Raw genomic sequence first — 16,766 nt, 5'->3', positions numbered from 1 at the left:
TATGTCCATGTGGCTTGGGCCTATGTGCCATGAATGACTTTTACCTGCACATGCAAGTGTTGTAACATGGATCTATGGTAGATGCACAGGAATAGCTGTAAGCACTGGGTGGCTGTGATGTTAAGTCTTCATATGTCCAAGCCTTGTCCAATCCTGAGACTTTCTGGTTCAAGCACATCATTATAGATCATAGTTCTATAACCATCCAGTTGTACCATTCTGAAGCGGGGTCGAGAATTTCCTTTGTTCTTAGGTGAAAACACGCTTGAAGGAAACATTACATTTATTGCATAATACTGGGCTATGTACACACATAGAAAATAAACATCTGATAGAGCTGTATTTAACGCTGTAGTAGAAAGAGGCTGATTGGCTACCCAAGCAGCAAATCAGAGTGTTAATTCCTTTTCTTAAAATAAAATAAAAATCCCCTGATACCTTCACAGCTTTTTCATCACAAGGTGCAAAATACGGTTTCGATGCTATGATTAAGCAAAGGATAGACAAATACCAAGGCCCCAATCCAACCCAAGAAGACTGTGATTCAACGCCAAATTCGACATGGCATCCTATGGGGCACAATGCCACTTGGGACTGCCAACAGGGAGTGGAGGGTTGAATCCCCCCATTCCCTGCGGCCCAGCTGGCTTGGCCCATGTCAGCCGAGCAAAGTCAAAAGTCAAATCAAGTTTGGCACAGAGTCCCTATGATAACAGCCGAGTTGCAACTCACTCCACCGCTTCTCGCAGTACTTGAAGGGTCATAAACAACCAGCTTTAGCAGGGCCCAGGCCACCTTGTTATATAAATAAATCCATTCTCCAGGATCACAAGTTCAGATCAACAATGGACCTTGGAAGAGGAGAGTGCTCATCATGACATCTATGGTGGGTATGGGTTCTTCTGGGGTAGGGGGTCAAGAGGTAGGGGTCTAGAAACTGCTTCATCAGCTTCTCTGTGTGTCAGGGACCTGCATTTCTCTGTAGAAGACAAGAGATAGGAACATCCAGTTCAGAAATAAGGGACCTGTGGACCTCCAGATGTTGCCGGACTCACTGTTCCATCATCCCTGACCATTGGGCCAGGCAGGCTGGGGCAGATGGGAGTTGGAGTCCATCCAATATCTGGAGAGCCATGGACATCCCATTCCTGATGGGGCAGGATGGTGGCTGCTGCCCACCCTTGGGCTGAAGTTGGGAAAGGGCTTCTGTACTACCTTGCAAAAGAACCCCAAGTGCAGAGACAGTGGGGGGTGGGAAGGGAGACATGGGGTGTGTTTTGCAGAGGAATTGCTGTGAGAATCCCATCACTGAAATGGCGGGGGGTGGGGGACAGGGAATCATCACTCTGTTTCAAAACACACACACACAGCTGTTAAAAAACACCCAACAGCATAAAATATCAAATAATTCAGGTAGGCCACCTAGGTCTTCATGAGCATTGCTCATTCCCATCCCTCTACACGCAAGGCCCTGAAATTCTTCTGGTAACACAGAAGGCAGTAAAATTATTTACCCCTCCTCCCATTTTTTTGTAGACAATGGGAAACAGGGAGTAGAATACGTTAGGAAATTCAACTCATAAAACCTTCATTTCTGCCCAAACATTCACATACTAATCTTCTGTGTGTTAAATTATCCATTTCTTAGCTCCCCAGTACTGTTGAACACCCAAGGAGCACGCTTGTTTTTTACCACAGAAATTACCTGTGATTGGAGAGGTGATAGGGAACCCGTACGTGTGGAGACAAGGAAAGCTTTCACACAGGTTTATATTTCCAAACTGTGAAGAGACATCTCAAAATATTGAAGGTATTTTTAAACAGAGGACGGGCAAGGATGGGAAGAAAAAGGCAGCCAGTAGGACGAAAGAAGACGTGTCAACAGATTTTTGTTTTTGAAAAGTAGTAAAGTCAAAATCCTGAGGAACGTTGACCAGACTTCACTGGGGGGGGCGGGGTCCTTGATCCTATGCTCTTCCCTTCTCCCCGCACCCACTCTCCCTATCTCAAGGAGTATCTTTATCCCATTTCCCTTACAAAAATAAAAACAAGACAGTATTTCCTTTCTATACAAGAATTGTCTGTGTTGGGGGCGGCTTCCCCTCAGGCCAAGCTGAAGCCCTCATAGTGGTCGATGGCTTGAGTGAGTCTCGTGCTCAGGATTTCTTTGCTGCTATACTTGGGGAGGTCGAGGAGATTGTAGCAGGTGTGCGCCACTGGCAAATACTGCTCCCCGCTGGAGGTGGACTGGATCACGATGCGCAAACTCGACATGCCGTAGATGGGGATGCGGTCGCTGCCGGTCAGAAACACTGGAAGGGGGAACATAAAAGCATCAGCGGAGCCCTGAAGAGGCCATCCTGTTCTCCCAAGTGGCCAAACAGATGATATGAGACCTGAGGACAATAGCTTTTGAGGACCCACCAACTGGCATTCGAAGGCATCCTGGATCAGGCAGTGGAAGCTCACCCATCCCAAGCACATATCATTCTAGTTACAGGTAGGTAGCCGTGTTGGTCTACCGTAGTCGAAACAAAATAAAATAAAAAATAAAAACATTCCTTCCAGTAGCACCTTAGAGACCAACTAAGTTAGTTACTGGTATGAGATAAGGTCTAAGATATAAAATAAAGGTTCATAAATGTATCGGGCAAACACCTACATAAATATATAAACCACATGTCTGAAACAGTACAGGAAAACAGTCCTAAAGCCATTTTAACTCTTGCAGTGACCACAAATATTCCTCTGCAGTTTGGATGGCAATGGGAAAAGCCTCCCCATTGTCTCTGTGCTCACAAATCCTGCCTTAAAGGGCACATTTAGGCATGAATAGGGTGAGCCTGTGACCTGGACTCAGGAATTAAGTATTTATCATCACCAAAGAACGGTCAGGCTGTCCAGGAAAATCCTTTAACAGGTTTCCGGCCAGACAGGATTCTGCTGTAAACCGCCCCTTCTGTGATGTATGTATGATGTATTGGGGGGGGGTCCTTGAGCTACAGGGTGCAGTTCAAAAGTCTATACAGTATAAGGGCTTGCGCACCATTGTTATGGGTTCCTCCTCGCTCCTGTGTGTGGGGTGAGCACCCTGTTGCAACAGTTTAATAAAGATCAGGCTTACTAGCCGTTTTGCTTCTTAATATTCTCTGGTTGGCCTCTGTTGTTTTTCTTATAACAATTCCCTTTTAAAAATACCAACACTCTTCCCTCATCTCATTCTTTCTGCTTCCTGAACAAGTTAAGAAATCGATGAAAACTATTCTGTTTCAGTGGGCCTGTTCAGGCACAATATTTGGTGTTATCTGTCCTTAAATTTGTTTCTAATGTTTTCTGCTTTATTCTTTTAGAAATTTTAAATATGTGGAGTTTTTACTGTGTTGTTTGCTGCCATGGGCTCCTTTGGGAGAAGCAGCGGGATATAGATTTAAGTGTGACAACACCAATACAGGCAGCTCCAAACCTTGTTTTCCACATTCAACAAAAGCCACATGTTGAGTCTCCTCCTTGGCCACTTTGGATTGCCGACTGCAGAGAAAATTCCACGAACAAGGGAAGATTCCCCGCAGGAAGAGAGGGCCAGGATTAAAAGCTTCACCACAATGCAGAAGTGAGATCTGGACAGGAAGTTCCAATCTCAGCAGCTCACTCCGTTCACCACCGTGCCAGAGAACAGGTAAAGAGAAGGCTGCCACCTGGTGGAAGACATTCAGGTGTGTTTCATACAGTGGTACCACCGGTTGCAAACTTAATCTTTTCTGGAGGTCTGTACCGCTCGTAACATTAGGCGTGCTTTCCCTAATGGTGCCTCCTGCTGCTGCCGTGCCGCCGGAGCGCAGCTTCCGCTCGCAACAAGGGGCATTTACTTCCGGGTTAGCAGAGCGCGTAACCCACAGCATTCGTAAGGGGGACGGTGCGTAACACAAAGTACCATTGTATATATTAAGCTAGCAAGGACAAGTTATTGGCTTCGACTGTCGGAATCACTGCTCTGAAATCCAAGGGGAAACTGCCATCGCACTAAAGAAACAAAACTAATTACTTACAGAGAAACTTTTTCTTCTTTTCCAGAGAAAACTCGTGAAAGATCTCCCAGAACATTTGCACGGTTGGATGGGTAGCCGAGTAGTCCCCTTTGTAAACTGCGCTCTGTAAAAAAGGGTTCGTTTTAAGAACTCATGGTAAACCTGAAAGACCACCTGCCCCTGTACGGACCTGTAGGAACGCTTACATCATAGGGCAATAACTCCCAAATGGGCATTTTATGCTGCTGCCCCTTCTATGGAATGTCCTTTCCTCTGCCACGTGTAAAGCAGCAACTACCAATTGCTTCAGACGTCTTGTAAGGACTTTTAACTTTCTGTCCAGTCTTTCCCTGACCCATTAATATAGAACCCTGATTTATGTGTACAAGTCCCTTGAATTTCTGTTTAACTTGATGTTATATCATTTTATTGGTCTTAGGACATATTCTTGTTTTAATGGATATTGTGTTTTTGTATCGTGCATGGAGATTTTTAAAATATTAAGAAGCTTAGAGATGCTTTCAAATAAACGAACAATGTAATAACTTTCAAAGGCATATATATTTTGAACTTTGTAAAAGGACTCGGAAGGTTGCAAATGCTGAAACCGCATTCTCTAGCTTGGTCCAGGAGGGTTCTAAATATCTTCATAATTTAGTGATGCAGCAGATTGAATTCCAAAGCTGTTGGATGCTGATTCCCCTGATACAGCTCTTCACTCAGAGAGGATGTTGAACCATTTTGAACCAACATGCTCTTTTTAAGAACAGGACCTCTGCAGCTTTCCAGATGCTCCAGTAAGGCTGCAATCCCAAACATACCCACTAGGAAGTCGGCCCTATTGGACACAGTGGGACTTACTTCCATGTAAACACACACAGGATTGGGCTGGCAGTGGAAAAGGATGCACTGAGCACACTAAAATGCACTGAGCACAGCATATTGCAAAAAAACCCAACCAAAACCAAGCCTCGTTATTATTTTACTTCAAGAATCATTTGAGCAAGGGCTTTGCTTTCATGTTTGGTGTTTGGTGCTTTCTCCAACAAACTGAATCATTCAGCAAAATTCTCCCAAGTGTCAGACTAGGAACAAGGTGGTGCAGGTTCCTATCGCCTACTTAAGTCAGGAAGCTAACAGGTTGATATTTCAACCTCTCCTACCTCGCAGCGTGGTTGGGAGGATAAAATAGAAGGGAGAACCATGCACACTTTGGAGGACAGGTGAGGGGGAGAAATGGAGAAAACAGTAAATAATAAAGGGAAAGATGGGGGCATTCTTAGGTCTCACATCCTAGCCAGACAGATTCTCAGAAGGTAAGGATTAAGGTTTTGCTCAGGACAGTAGTGTGGTGGTCAGGTGGGACTGCTATGAGGAATTATGAAAAATGAAGCAAGCCATTGTGTCAGCAATGAAAGCATTGCTTTGACTGAGCTTGAGCCATTTGACATGATTTCTGATCAATCCAAGCCCCTGCATCTCTGCCCCATTTCTCTTGCCTGACAAGTCACGTACACAGACCAGTTGCTTCACCAGGCATCCTCAGTAAGTAAGATAAGGAGGTAGCTTTGATGTAGCTTTTGTGAATCGTTAGGTAGATTTTAAGGGCCAGGAAGAGAGTTTACAAGAAGGCGGTAAATGCCTGACTTTCCTTGCCGTCCTTCCTTTCCTGTTTACTGCCCGTTTATGACCTCCAGGGTTTGCTAAATGCATTCCTCCTTGATTCCTGTTTATTTAGCCTAAAACATGTATGCATGCTCAAAGTAGTTCTTTGTAGTTAAAAGGATTTCTCTGATCTACCTTTGTCCCCACGTGGCGATTTTTTGAAATGCTCATGGGAAATCTGATTGGTTCTTACAAACGCTGTGTAAGAGTTCTTTTGTTAATAAAAAAATGCCTGGACAAGGGAGTGGCTATTGACACTTCCTCCCAGAGTCTTGCTGGCCAAGCCTCGTGTCTATTTTATGAATCAGGGTCCAATCCTTCCTTTGCCTTCGGAACACAACAAGTAGCAGTTCTAGATTCACGAAGGGCAAAATGTACAGAAGGGTGTGCCTGCTTACCTCTTCCAGTTCCTTCCAGTTGTAGTTGCTGCTCCCGACGATCATGGCTCTCAGCTCGGTGGGCTGGAACATTTCTAGAACTTTACCCCCACACACCTTCAGGAAGCCCGTGGAGAAAGCCATGTACCACTCGTCTACCGAAAGGTTAAAGACGTAATTAACGTACGCGTCGACGAATTCCTCCCTGAGGGATTCAAAGAAAAAGCACTGGTCATTACAAAGAAGCAAACAGTGGCAGATAAGGGTGTTGTTGGCTGAAGCCACTGTCCACCCAGACAGAAAGGGATACCACTTCCAAAAGTTGTTTGGAAGATCACACGCGTTTCATAAAATGCATTTACATTGCAAAAGCACATTTACAATCTGCACTACTTCGGCACAGGATTTTAAAAATTAAAAACATAACAAATGCCTGCAGGATCAGGCTAGTTAGGCCCATCTAGTCCAGCACCCTCTTCCCACAGTGGTCAACTGCATGAACCAGCTGGGGGGGGGGGGAATTCCCCTGTTAAATGGTTTCTTTAAATGTAAAGGTTCATCATTGTTCCACCCGATGTGTATGTCTTTAAGGGGCCAGAGCAAGATAACGAGACCCAGCTTTACAGCTGTGAAACATAGCAGGTGCTGCTGAGTTGTACTGATTAAGCTGGGCTGGCAATTGGGTGTAGTATATAAAGAGCAGCACCTAGTTCTCCCATTACTCTGGGGGATGAGTTGGTGGTTGGGTCTGGTTTGTTGTTAATATTTTTAGTGTAAATGGAGTTTTTGTTTTTCTTATTAAAACCTTGTTTAAGTACTTTCTGAGTCCCTTTTTAATGCATGGTCTCCCCAGCAAGCTCTCTGCAGCGCTACCATACTGCAAATAGCCAACATCCCCTTCTCCTTCCATCATATTTTCAGACTCCAGAAAAAAAGAAACCTCAAACCAAGCTCTGGGTGATGTTTGCCTATGCAAATCTACGGCAAATATTATTGAACAAAATGTGCGGTGTTAATCTAAAAGACTTTGGATCCATTTTATTGTTTCGCGTTCCCCCCCTGGACCAAACCAAATGTCAGGAAATGAGGAAGGATGAAGAGCAGATGGCAGAACCTTTTCTACATTATTGCATTTTTTGTTCTCCCCCAACACAGTCTGGTTATTTTTTTTAAGCATGGTCCCTCGCGGCTCCTGCGCAACAGTACTTCTACCCCCTCCATCTTTTATTTTCTTAAGATTTCTATTCTCCCAATCGGAAGAGCCCAAGACAGAGTCCTCTTGCTGGGCTCATCCCAAAACAGCCGCTATGAAGGACCCTGTTGTGTCACTTGTGAAATTACCACAGAGAGCAACTTTAGGCATCAGACGGTAGGCACCTGTTATCTTTCTGCACTGGAATTTTGTCTCCGTCAGGGATGAGGTTCTTCTGCTCCGCCACTCCATAGCTTTCTCTGCACATCTGTTTGTTTGTTTTCCCAACCCAGAAAAAGACAACAAAACTGCTTCATTCTGTATCTCATCAACACAGCTTAAAACAATAAAAAAGGACATAAAATCCTATAACTGTAGAGTGGGAAGGGACCCATGGGGGAATCATCTAGTCCAGCGGTTCTCAACCTGTGGGTCCCCAGATGTTGTTGGACTACAACTCCCATCATCCCTGAGCTCTGGCCTTGCTAGCTAGGGGTGATGGGAGTTGTAGCTCAACAACATCTGGGGACCCACAGGTTGAGAAAGGCTGATCTAGTCCAATCCCCTGCAATGCAAGAATCTTTTGCCCAATTCAGGACTCGAACTCATGACCTTGAGATCAAGAGTCGCACGCTCTACCACTCTGAGAGCAATGTACAGTTTATATCTGACCACGTTTACACGCCCTTGGCATACCGCTGGATTGTAGCCAATGAGGCACAATCCAGATTAAAATCAAATGAGCTCAACTTCCATCGACATCAAAATGCAGCTAAACCTTCTCTGTGGTGTCCATTTCATGAACATGGATCTGAGCCAAGACGTACACCCTCAAAAATGGGTGTTCCTCTGACAGCATGGTGTAGCGGTTAGAGTGTCGAAAGAGGGCATGAGAGACCGTGGTTCAATTCCTTACTCGGCCATCAAGCTCACTGTGTGACCTTGGGCCAGTTGCTGTCTCTCAGCCTAATCAACCTAGCCTATTTCCCCCCCAAAAAGGTAAAAACCTTTTGGTCGACCTTATTAAAAAAAAAAGCTCAATCAACTTTTTCAGCTCACTTTAAAATACTGATTTCTTATTTTGGTGCTCCCCAGAATAGGACTCGTCTTATACATGGGGTCATGTTATACACGGGAAAATAAGGTAAACGCAAGAGACAGACAGGTAGATGGTCTTACCGTGAAATATAGGCAGAATGTCTCTTCAACATCATCCCCAGGGTAATCTAAGAGCTGTTGAAGACTCCTAGAAATAAGGTAAAGGAAACGTAAAGGCAGAAAGAGGTTAGGAGAGAAGAAAAAGTCTAAATCTGAGACACACCCTCTTCCTTGCCCTGCTATTAAGGATTTATGGTATCAAATTTTAGGATGAAATTGAGGAAAGTGGGCCAAAAAATACAATCTGATCCCAAAAAAAGTTACAGGAGAGAGTTTCAATTTGAATTATTTGTTCATTAACGGTTGCGAGAAAAATAAAACACTGCTGCATACTGGAATCTTCCACAGTTACGTTAAAACAGTGTAAAATATAGAGTATGTCAAATGCAGAATTCTTAACTGATGGATATATGATAAGAACTCAAAGAGCCACACCCAAACAGTTTCACGTTGTATAAGTATATAGATTATTTATAGCACGTAAAAATGGTAGGTTTCAGGAAGGCTTTCAACCTCACACATTATTTTCTGTTTTGTAAATATCATGCTTTGTATGACTTTGTTTTGCTTTTTATTCCAATGGGCATAATGAAAAATAAAAATTCTCATCCCCAAAAGGAACACAAATATCGGTTTGGGGCAACAGAACTCCAACACGAAATATTCTCATTGGAGAAGGATGAAAACATAGGTGTATTCTTTCTTCCAATGGTTTGCTTTTTCCCCTCATAACAGAGACACATCCTGCCTTCCATCCGCAACCCACAGGACTGCCCCAATTTTATTAAAGTGCCATTGCCAAATTCAATCTAGGCCAATTGCGAAGCGGACAGGAAGACATAATTCCAATACTTTCTACCTTCCTTCTGTGGGCGAAAGCTCCTTCAAGTCTTCCAAGCACGGCTTCACATTCAAGAGTTTCTTGTAGAGAGCCAATGGAAAGTGAAGATCCACAACAGTGAAGTTGTATATGGCCAGACCGCAGACGATGCCAATCAGGTGGAACCAATTGTGCTCTACAAAACACTTCGGACACACAAAGAAAAGGACTAGTTAGCAGGAGGAAAGCGTCAGCGAGGAGCTAGAAAGGTTTAGATCTGGAAAGCGGCTAACAATCCACACACACCACACCCAGGCTGTGAGTCTCCAAACTGCACCAAAGCCAGGGTGAATAAAAATAAGTGATTTTAAACATATATATATATATATATATATATATATCTCGTATTTTTCGCTCTATAACACGCACCCGACCATAACACGCACGTAGTTTTTAGAGGAGGAAAATCCGTAGGCATGCCACCCGTAGGCATTCCCTCCATAACACGCACAGACATTTCCCCTTACTTTTTAGGAGGAAAAAAGTGAGTGTTATGGTGCAAAAAATACGGTATATATATATATATATATATATGCAGGTTTTGGTGTCCTCGGGTGTCTTCCCGTGTAAAAGTTGGGGTGTCTAGGCGACGTTTCGACGAGGTCTCACTCGTCATCTTCAGGCTGGTGCTTTCGGCTTCTTGTTACTGGAACAGAGCAGGATCTCAGTGTTTGAGTTCCTATAAATACTGTTGAGGGGGTGTGGTGTATAGCCTCCAATGTTCTGGGCAGAGAGGAAGTTCCCAGGCTAGTGTGCCTTTTCTTCTTTTGTTCCTTAATTACTTGAGGGATATCTTGAGTGATTTCTTGAGTGATATCCTGAGTACCACTTAGGTGGGTCATTAGGTGTGGATTAGTTGCTAAAGTCTTGTGTCTTGACCTCTTGAACTTTGTGAAGAGTTTTTCTGAGAAGATGGCTGTACTGCACTTAGTTGTGCTCTGGCTTGGCTTCGTGTATAGGGGCGAGCTGTGGTTTTGTGGCCTGTGTCAGCCAGATCTGTGTAGGGATTGCAGGGGGGTGCAGCATCCGGAGGTGCCACCATGGTTTGGCTACTGGATGGTGTCTGTAATTTATCTGTGGAGAGGGTCTGGGTTTGGGTCTGGTGTGGTTGATTGGTGATGGCGTTCTGTGTGCCTCTGGATCTGGTGTCAGTTTTTGTGGGGAGGGCTAATTTCCAGATGTCTGGCAAGCAGGATGTGTCGTCACGCTTGTTCATGTTGTGAGGGTGTTTCTCTATCTCGATGGCTTCCATGATTATTCTCTTGTGGTGATGTTCCATGTTAAAGAGCAATTTGGAATCTGCAAAATTAATTTCGTGTCCTGTTTCTTTCATGTGTTGGAAAAGAGAGGAAGTTTTTTCTTCTTTTTTGACGGCATTCTTGTGTTCTGCGATACGTGCATTTATTCGTCTGTTTGTTTGTCCAATGTACGTGGCTGGGCAGACTTTGCAGGGTATTTCATAGACCCCTTGGTTTTCCAACTGGATTTTATCCTTGGGGTTTCTGAGGATATTGGCTATTTTTTGGTTGGTGCAAAAGGCTGTTTTGATATTGTGTTTATGGAGGATTTTGCTAATTTTATCTGTAGTGCCCTTGATATAAGGAAGGAGGGCCATGCCATTGTTTTCTTCTGTGTCTTGGTTTTTGGGGGGTGTTTCTTTTTGGATTAGCTTCGTAACCCTGTTTTGCTGGTATCCATTGGCAATTAACACATTTGAGAGATTCTGTAACTCAGTTGTCAAGTGGTCTTTGTCAGCCAGGCGTTTGGTTCTGGAGATGAGAGTCTTGGTTACGGAGTTTATTTGTGCAGGGTGGTGGTGTGATTGTGCATGTAAGTAGCGGTTGGTGTGTGTTTTTTTCCGGTAGATAGTGTGTCCTAGGGAGCCATCAGGTTTTTTGTACACCACACCCCCTCAACAGTATTTATAGGAACTCAAACACTGAGATCCTGCTCTGTTCCAGTAACAAGAAGCCGAAAGCACCAGCCTGAAGATGACGAGTGAGACCTCGTCGAAACGTCGCCTAGACACCCCAACTTTTACACGGGAAGACACCCGAGGACACCAAAACCTGCATTCCTGTACCCGTGAAAATCTACGAAAGCATATATATATATATATATATATATATATATATATATATATATATATATATATAAATCGGATTTTTAAAATAAAATGCTTTGGGAGTGAAAATCTTTCTAAAAATAGTTTTCTATTTAAGTTACATTATAGTCCAAAGGCTATTCATCAGGAAACAAGGATTTGTTTTAAGTTTTTCATGTGTGCTAAAACTCAGTCTAAGGTTTCTGTATTAAAAAAAAATCATTAACTGCATAAGTTAACAAACATGGATTCATATGCTATAATGTTATTGTTTTAGTTATATAAATTGTTACTATTGAAATGATTTTTTTCCTCCTTCCAATAAAGTGCAGCAGAAACGTTGTCCTAATATAAATTTAACTTATTAAACCTCACAATAATTTCATAATTATTTGTCCATGTATTGCTAATAGTATAACAAAATCAGTAATTTTTGATAGAACTGTAAAAACTACTCTGAAAATTTATTATTCCAAAAATGAAACCTTCATCTGGTTGTAAATATTAAGATTATACCAGAAAGAATGAGTCTTTCTGTAAAAAAATAATAATGATTTAAATCAAGTCTTATTGACTAGTGATTTAAATCAAGTCTTACTGACTACTGATTTAAATTGATTTGATTTAAATCAAATCCACCCTGCACCAAGCTAAGCGGGATCCGTGGCAAACAGTTTGTGAGTGCATAAACCAAGCACACTTACGGTATCCGAAAACCACAGTAGGTTCGATTCAGGGTAGGAGGTGAACATCCCATAGATGGGATTCAGGAGCTCTTTCAGCAGCAGGAGGAAGAACTCCTTTGTGACGCCGCCAGCATCAACCGCCTCCTCGCCGTCAAAGATCACCTGCCACAACGCCCAAAATGGAGCTTCAGCAATTGCAACAGCCAACTGAGCCATACTCCAAGCAGATCCAATAGACTTACGCCCACCAATTTCAATGAGTCACTATGATACCATTTTAAGCAGAAGAGGATTCCCTCAGAGAATTCTGGGAGCTGAAGTTTGCCCAGGGTACTGAGAGTTGTTAGGAGACCTCCTATTCCCCAAGCACAGAACTACAATTCCCAGAGTTCCCTGGGAAGAGAGACTGATTGTTAAACCGCTCTGGGAATTGTGGCTCTGTGGGGAAACAGGGGTGTCTCTTAACAACTCTCAGCATCCTTAACTACAGTTCCCAGAATCCTTTGGGTGTTTAAAGCGGTATGATACTACTTTAAATGTATGGCTATTATTGCCTATTGTCTTAATGTGTTTGGAGCAGCACCCAGAGAATTATGAACAAACCTCAGTATGCTTTGCTTTGGGAAACTTGGAGCAAGGCCTCAGTAGATTAGGCAATTTCTCTATGTGGAGAGACTTATTGCCAACAAAGGTCCATATAGTCAAAGCTATGGTTTTCCCAGTAGTGATGTATGGAAGTGAGAGCTGGACCATAGAGAAGGCTGATCGCCGAAGAATTGATGCTTTTGAATTATGGTGCTGGAGGAGACTCTTGAGAGTCCCATGGACGGCAAAAAGATCAAACGTATCCATTCTTAAGGAAATCAGCCCTGAGTGCTCACTGGAAGGACAGATCCTGAAGCTGAGGCTCCAATACTTTGGCCACCTCATGAGAAGAGAAGACTCCCTGGAAAAGACCCTGATGTTGGGAAAGATGGAGGGCACAAGGAGAAGGGGACAACAGAGGACGAGATGGTTGGACAGTGTTCTCAAAGCTACAAGCATGAGTTTGACCAAATTGTGGGAGGCAGTGGAAGACAGGAGTGCCTGGCATGCTCTGGTCCATGGGGTCACGAAGAGTCAGACACGACTAAACAACTAAACAACAAATGCACTCCATTGCGTGAGTGGCCACTTTCAGCCTCAAGTGATACAGATTTAGTGCCTCACTGAGGAGGACTAGGCCCAAACACCAAACAAGCTATTGCAGCGAGGAACTGCCACAGGGCCTTACCTTCAGAGGCTTTTTCAAGTCAATATCCGAATGGATGCTCAACTCCCTCAAGGCGTCGCCAACCAAGTTGGTCCTACGAACATGGAGAACCAGGAAGGGGCTTCGAGCCAAGAGGGGCTCCAGGGTGAGGAGCATAAAAACGTTCTGCAGATTCGCCCCACTGATGGCCACCTATAAAAACCACATACAAAAGTCAAGAGCAGCAGCAGCAGCAACAACAACAAATGCACTGAGCCCCTTGGTTCTCCTTTCCCGGCGTAGAGGAAGTGGTACCTGTGGAAACAGGGTTTACTGGCAATTCGCTTTGGGCAGGGGGTAGAAGTGACACTGCATTGCCTCCTGAAAACAACATTCCTGTAAAACCAGCTGCTTTGCAAGGATGCCCTCCTAACTGGCTTTGCCCCTTCCTAGTGTTTGGAAAAATCTTGACTGGGCCACGAAGAGTGCCTATTTCCCTGCTAAAAATATCCACGTTGGAGGACTGGGGAAGGGTGTGCTGTGTGCCTCCCGCACAGATTTTGCAAAAGTTATTGAAGATCAAGAGCCAGTAGGAAATCTGGCATCCCATTTTTTAATTCCCCCCCCCCAAAAAGGAAAAAAGTCGCCCCAAAAATTGATACTACTTTCATTCTGCTGTGACGTTTTCCTTGTTGTTGCAAGGGTTTGATTAATGCTTTTCATAATACAAAGGTCAGTGCAGAAAATATGTTAATAAATAAATGCATGGATTAAAACGGCTGGGATTGGCAGAAAGAGAAGAGCTGGCTGCCTACCTGCATCTGCAGCTCAGCATCCGTCTGCAGCATCTTGGTCTTGGCTTGCGCATCAAAGATGAAAGGGTAAGAGCACAGAGTCACGGCATCCTGGAAAGTAGGAGCAGTTCAATTTAGCGGTGGCAGCCTGGGCCTCTGCTGAGAACTACTTTGGCAAGAGTAATTGGAATGGTTACCTGCATAATTGATGGTCTGACTTTCTGGGGAGGAGGAGAAGGGCGAGGCGAGGCAAGACAGAGAGGGAGGGAGGGAGGGAGGGAGAGAGAGAGAGAGAGAGAGAGAGAGAGAGAGAGAGAGAGAGAATATGAATAATGTGTGAGCTTTTACTTAGAGCAGTACTATCAGTTACATTTTAATCCTATCCTTCCCCCAAAGGGTAGCCTATGTTCTCACAACAACCCTATGATGTAGGGTAGGGGCGGATAATGGGGGTGGCTGACCCCACCCCCAATAAGATATGTGGCTCGTCTGTCAAAGTCCGACACCATAAGCACTAGATCAGGGGTCAGCAAACTTTTTCAGCAGGGGGCCGGTCCACTGTCCCTCAGACCTTGTGGGGGGCAGGACTATTTTGGGGGGAGGGGGAATTAATGAATTCCTATGCCCCACAAATAACCCAGAGACGCATTTTAAATAAAAGGACACATTCTACTCATGTAAAAACACACTGATTCCCGGACCATCTGCAGGCCGGATTTAGAAGGCGATTGGTCTAGATCTGGCCCCCAGGGCCTTAGTTTGCCTACCCATGCACTAGATTAAAGCAAAGGCTGGCCCATTTCATGGGTCTTTTCGTGGTTTGCGAACTACATGCACACACATGCTGCCTCTCTGTGGAGTAGTGGCTCTAGGCCCCACCCCACCCATTTGGTAGAGAAGGTTGGTTCATGCCCCCCGAACCAAGAATGAACAGAACCTGTTAGAGAAGTGCCGGATATACTTTATTTAGGGTCCAGTGTTCCTTTCACAGACAAATCCTTCTGTGTTTCCATTTCTCCCACATCTTTTTGTTCGCTCCCCACCCTGCTTTTGGCTCAGGGCTCTTGTCTTAAGACTCAGAGTTCCACCATCACCTCACCTCACCTGCTGGTTAGGGACTCTCTCCTACCCAATGCCCTAGGCTTCTCCTCTGGCCTCTACTCCAACAGGAGGGTGTCTCTCCTTCAGTTCCCAGTGCCTCACCGTCCCCCCATTCAAAGGAAGGTTTGTCATGCAACACTGGGGTTGGGGAGGAAGCTGCTGCTCAAGAACACACTTCTAAAAGGTCCACGGGACGCACAACTAATCTTGCAGTTCTTTGGATCTTGGCCATTAACTGCATTTTTAGCTGCATCTTGAAGTTTCCCATACCTGAGACCATAAAGGTAAAGGTAAAGGTACCCCTGCCCGTACGGGGCAGTCCTGACAGACTCTAGGGTTGTGCGCCCATCTCACTTAAGAGGCCGGGGGCCAGCGCTGTCCGGAGACACTTCCGGGTCACGTGGCCAGCGTGACAAAGCTGCATCTGGCGAGCCAGCACAGCACACGGAAACACTGTTTACCTTCACGCCAGTAAGTGGTCCCTATTTATCTACTTGCACCCAGGGGTGCTTTCAAACTGCTTTTAGGCTTTTACCCACAGCGCCACCCGCGTCCCCTACCTGAGAGCATATGGGATGCCAAACATGGGAAAGATGGTCGTGGTTTGCACCAAACAGCCTAGCAGCCCACCTGGTTTCTATACTACATACACTGGAGATATTTTTACATGCATGCATGTACAGATATCCTATACACACAAACACTTTCTATTTTGAGAATATTGCTGTTTTTTTTTCTTTAAAAAAATGGAAAAAACAGAAAAACCCCCGGCTTCTATAGCCCTTGTGGGGAGAATGATCTGAAAACAGACTTGGAGCTCAAGTTTAAGGTTCCACATGGGATTTCAATATCCTGAACAACCATTCTTTCCTCTTTGCCATCTACCACTTCGTCTCTAATGTCCACATCAACCCGTCTCTCTTGGATCCTACTGGGAGACCACATAATCCCTAAACCTTCCAGGTTTCCTGGACATCCAAATCTTGAAAACAAGCTAAATATGCACGCTGGCCACTTACATTAAAAGCCTATAACGATTGCGGAATTTGCATTTGTACCGTGACACAACGCTCATAGCTTTACAGCTGCAAACCCTGGATTGTTCCCTCCCCTCACAAGCAATTGCATGACACCTCTTACCATCCCAGCTTGATGCAAAAACCACATCAGGTAGTCTTCCTGGATATCCACCAGACTGGAAATCTCTGGGATATAAAACTTGTCATATTCTACGTGTTTTACTTTCTGATTTACCTGATTTGGGAAAGGAAGGAAGGAAACAGTTCTTTGAAGAAGCAGAGAATAATAACCAGCTCCCTCGAACAAAACGGCACGAAAACCCAACATTTAAGTCAGGTACAAGCAGAACTAGTACAGACACGTGCTGAACAAGTTTAGGAATAGAAGGAACATCGAGAACATAAAGGTCTCAGCAGAGGAATGAGTGGTCAACACAAGCCCAGTGCACAGAACTAGGTGCATAATGAAAGCAAGGGAGATTTAACATTTGCAGAAGAGCCTACAAGGGCACACACAGGCAAAACAAACCACAA

At 44.4% G+C, this 16,766-nt stretch overlaps 1 protein-coding gene across 4 annotated transcripts in view; it reads right to left on the bottom strand.

The window, feature by feature from the left end:
* Window positions 1–265: 265 nt before the first annotated feature.
* The window catches only part of HERC3 (HECT and RLD domain containing E3 ubiquitin protein ligase 3), a 53,805-nt gene continuing 37,304 nt past the window's right edge, over window positions 266–16,766 (bottom strand). For all 4 annotated transcript variants that reach the window (XM_081924859.1, XM_081924861.1, XM_081924862.1 and 1 more), the window contains exons 15-25: window positions 16,354–16,467; window positions 14,310–14,333; window positions 14,134–14,223; window positions 13,361–13,531; window positions 12,106–12,249; window positions 9,277–9,443; window positions 8,439–8,505; window positions 7,445–7,527; window positions 6,089–6,272; window positions 4,047–4,149; window positions 266–2,312 (exon numbers count right to left, since the gene is read on the bottom strand). In XM_081924859.1, coding sequence (XP_081780985.1) covers window positions 2,104–2,312; window positions 4,047–4,149; window positions 6,089–6,272; window positions 7,445–7,527; window positions 8,439–8,505; window positions 9,277–9,443; window positions 12,106–12,249; window positions 13,361–13,531; window positions 14,134–14,223; window positions 14,310–14,333; window positions 16,354–16,467 — 1,356 coding nt within the window. In that variant the 3' untranslated portion in view covers window positions 266–2,103. The remainder of the gene's footprint in view (window positions 2,313–4,046; window positions 4,150–6,088; window positions 6,273–7,444; window positions 7,528–8,438; window positions 8,506–9,276; window positions 9,444–12,105; window positions 12,250–13,360; window positions 13,532–14,133; window positions 14,224–14,309; window positions 14,334–16,353; window positions 16,468–16,766) is intronic.

This window comes from Podarcis melisellensis, assembly GCF_964234715.1.
Source record: "Podarcis melisellensis genome assembly, chromosome: 9".
Taxonomy (NCBI): Eukaryota; Metazoa; Chordata; class Lepidosauria; order Squamata; family Lacertidae; genus Podarcis; species Podarcis melisellensis.
The sequence above is the reverse complement of the archived record's forward strand: the minus strand, read 5'-3'. Positions and strand labels throughout refer to the sequence as shown.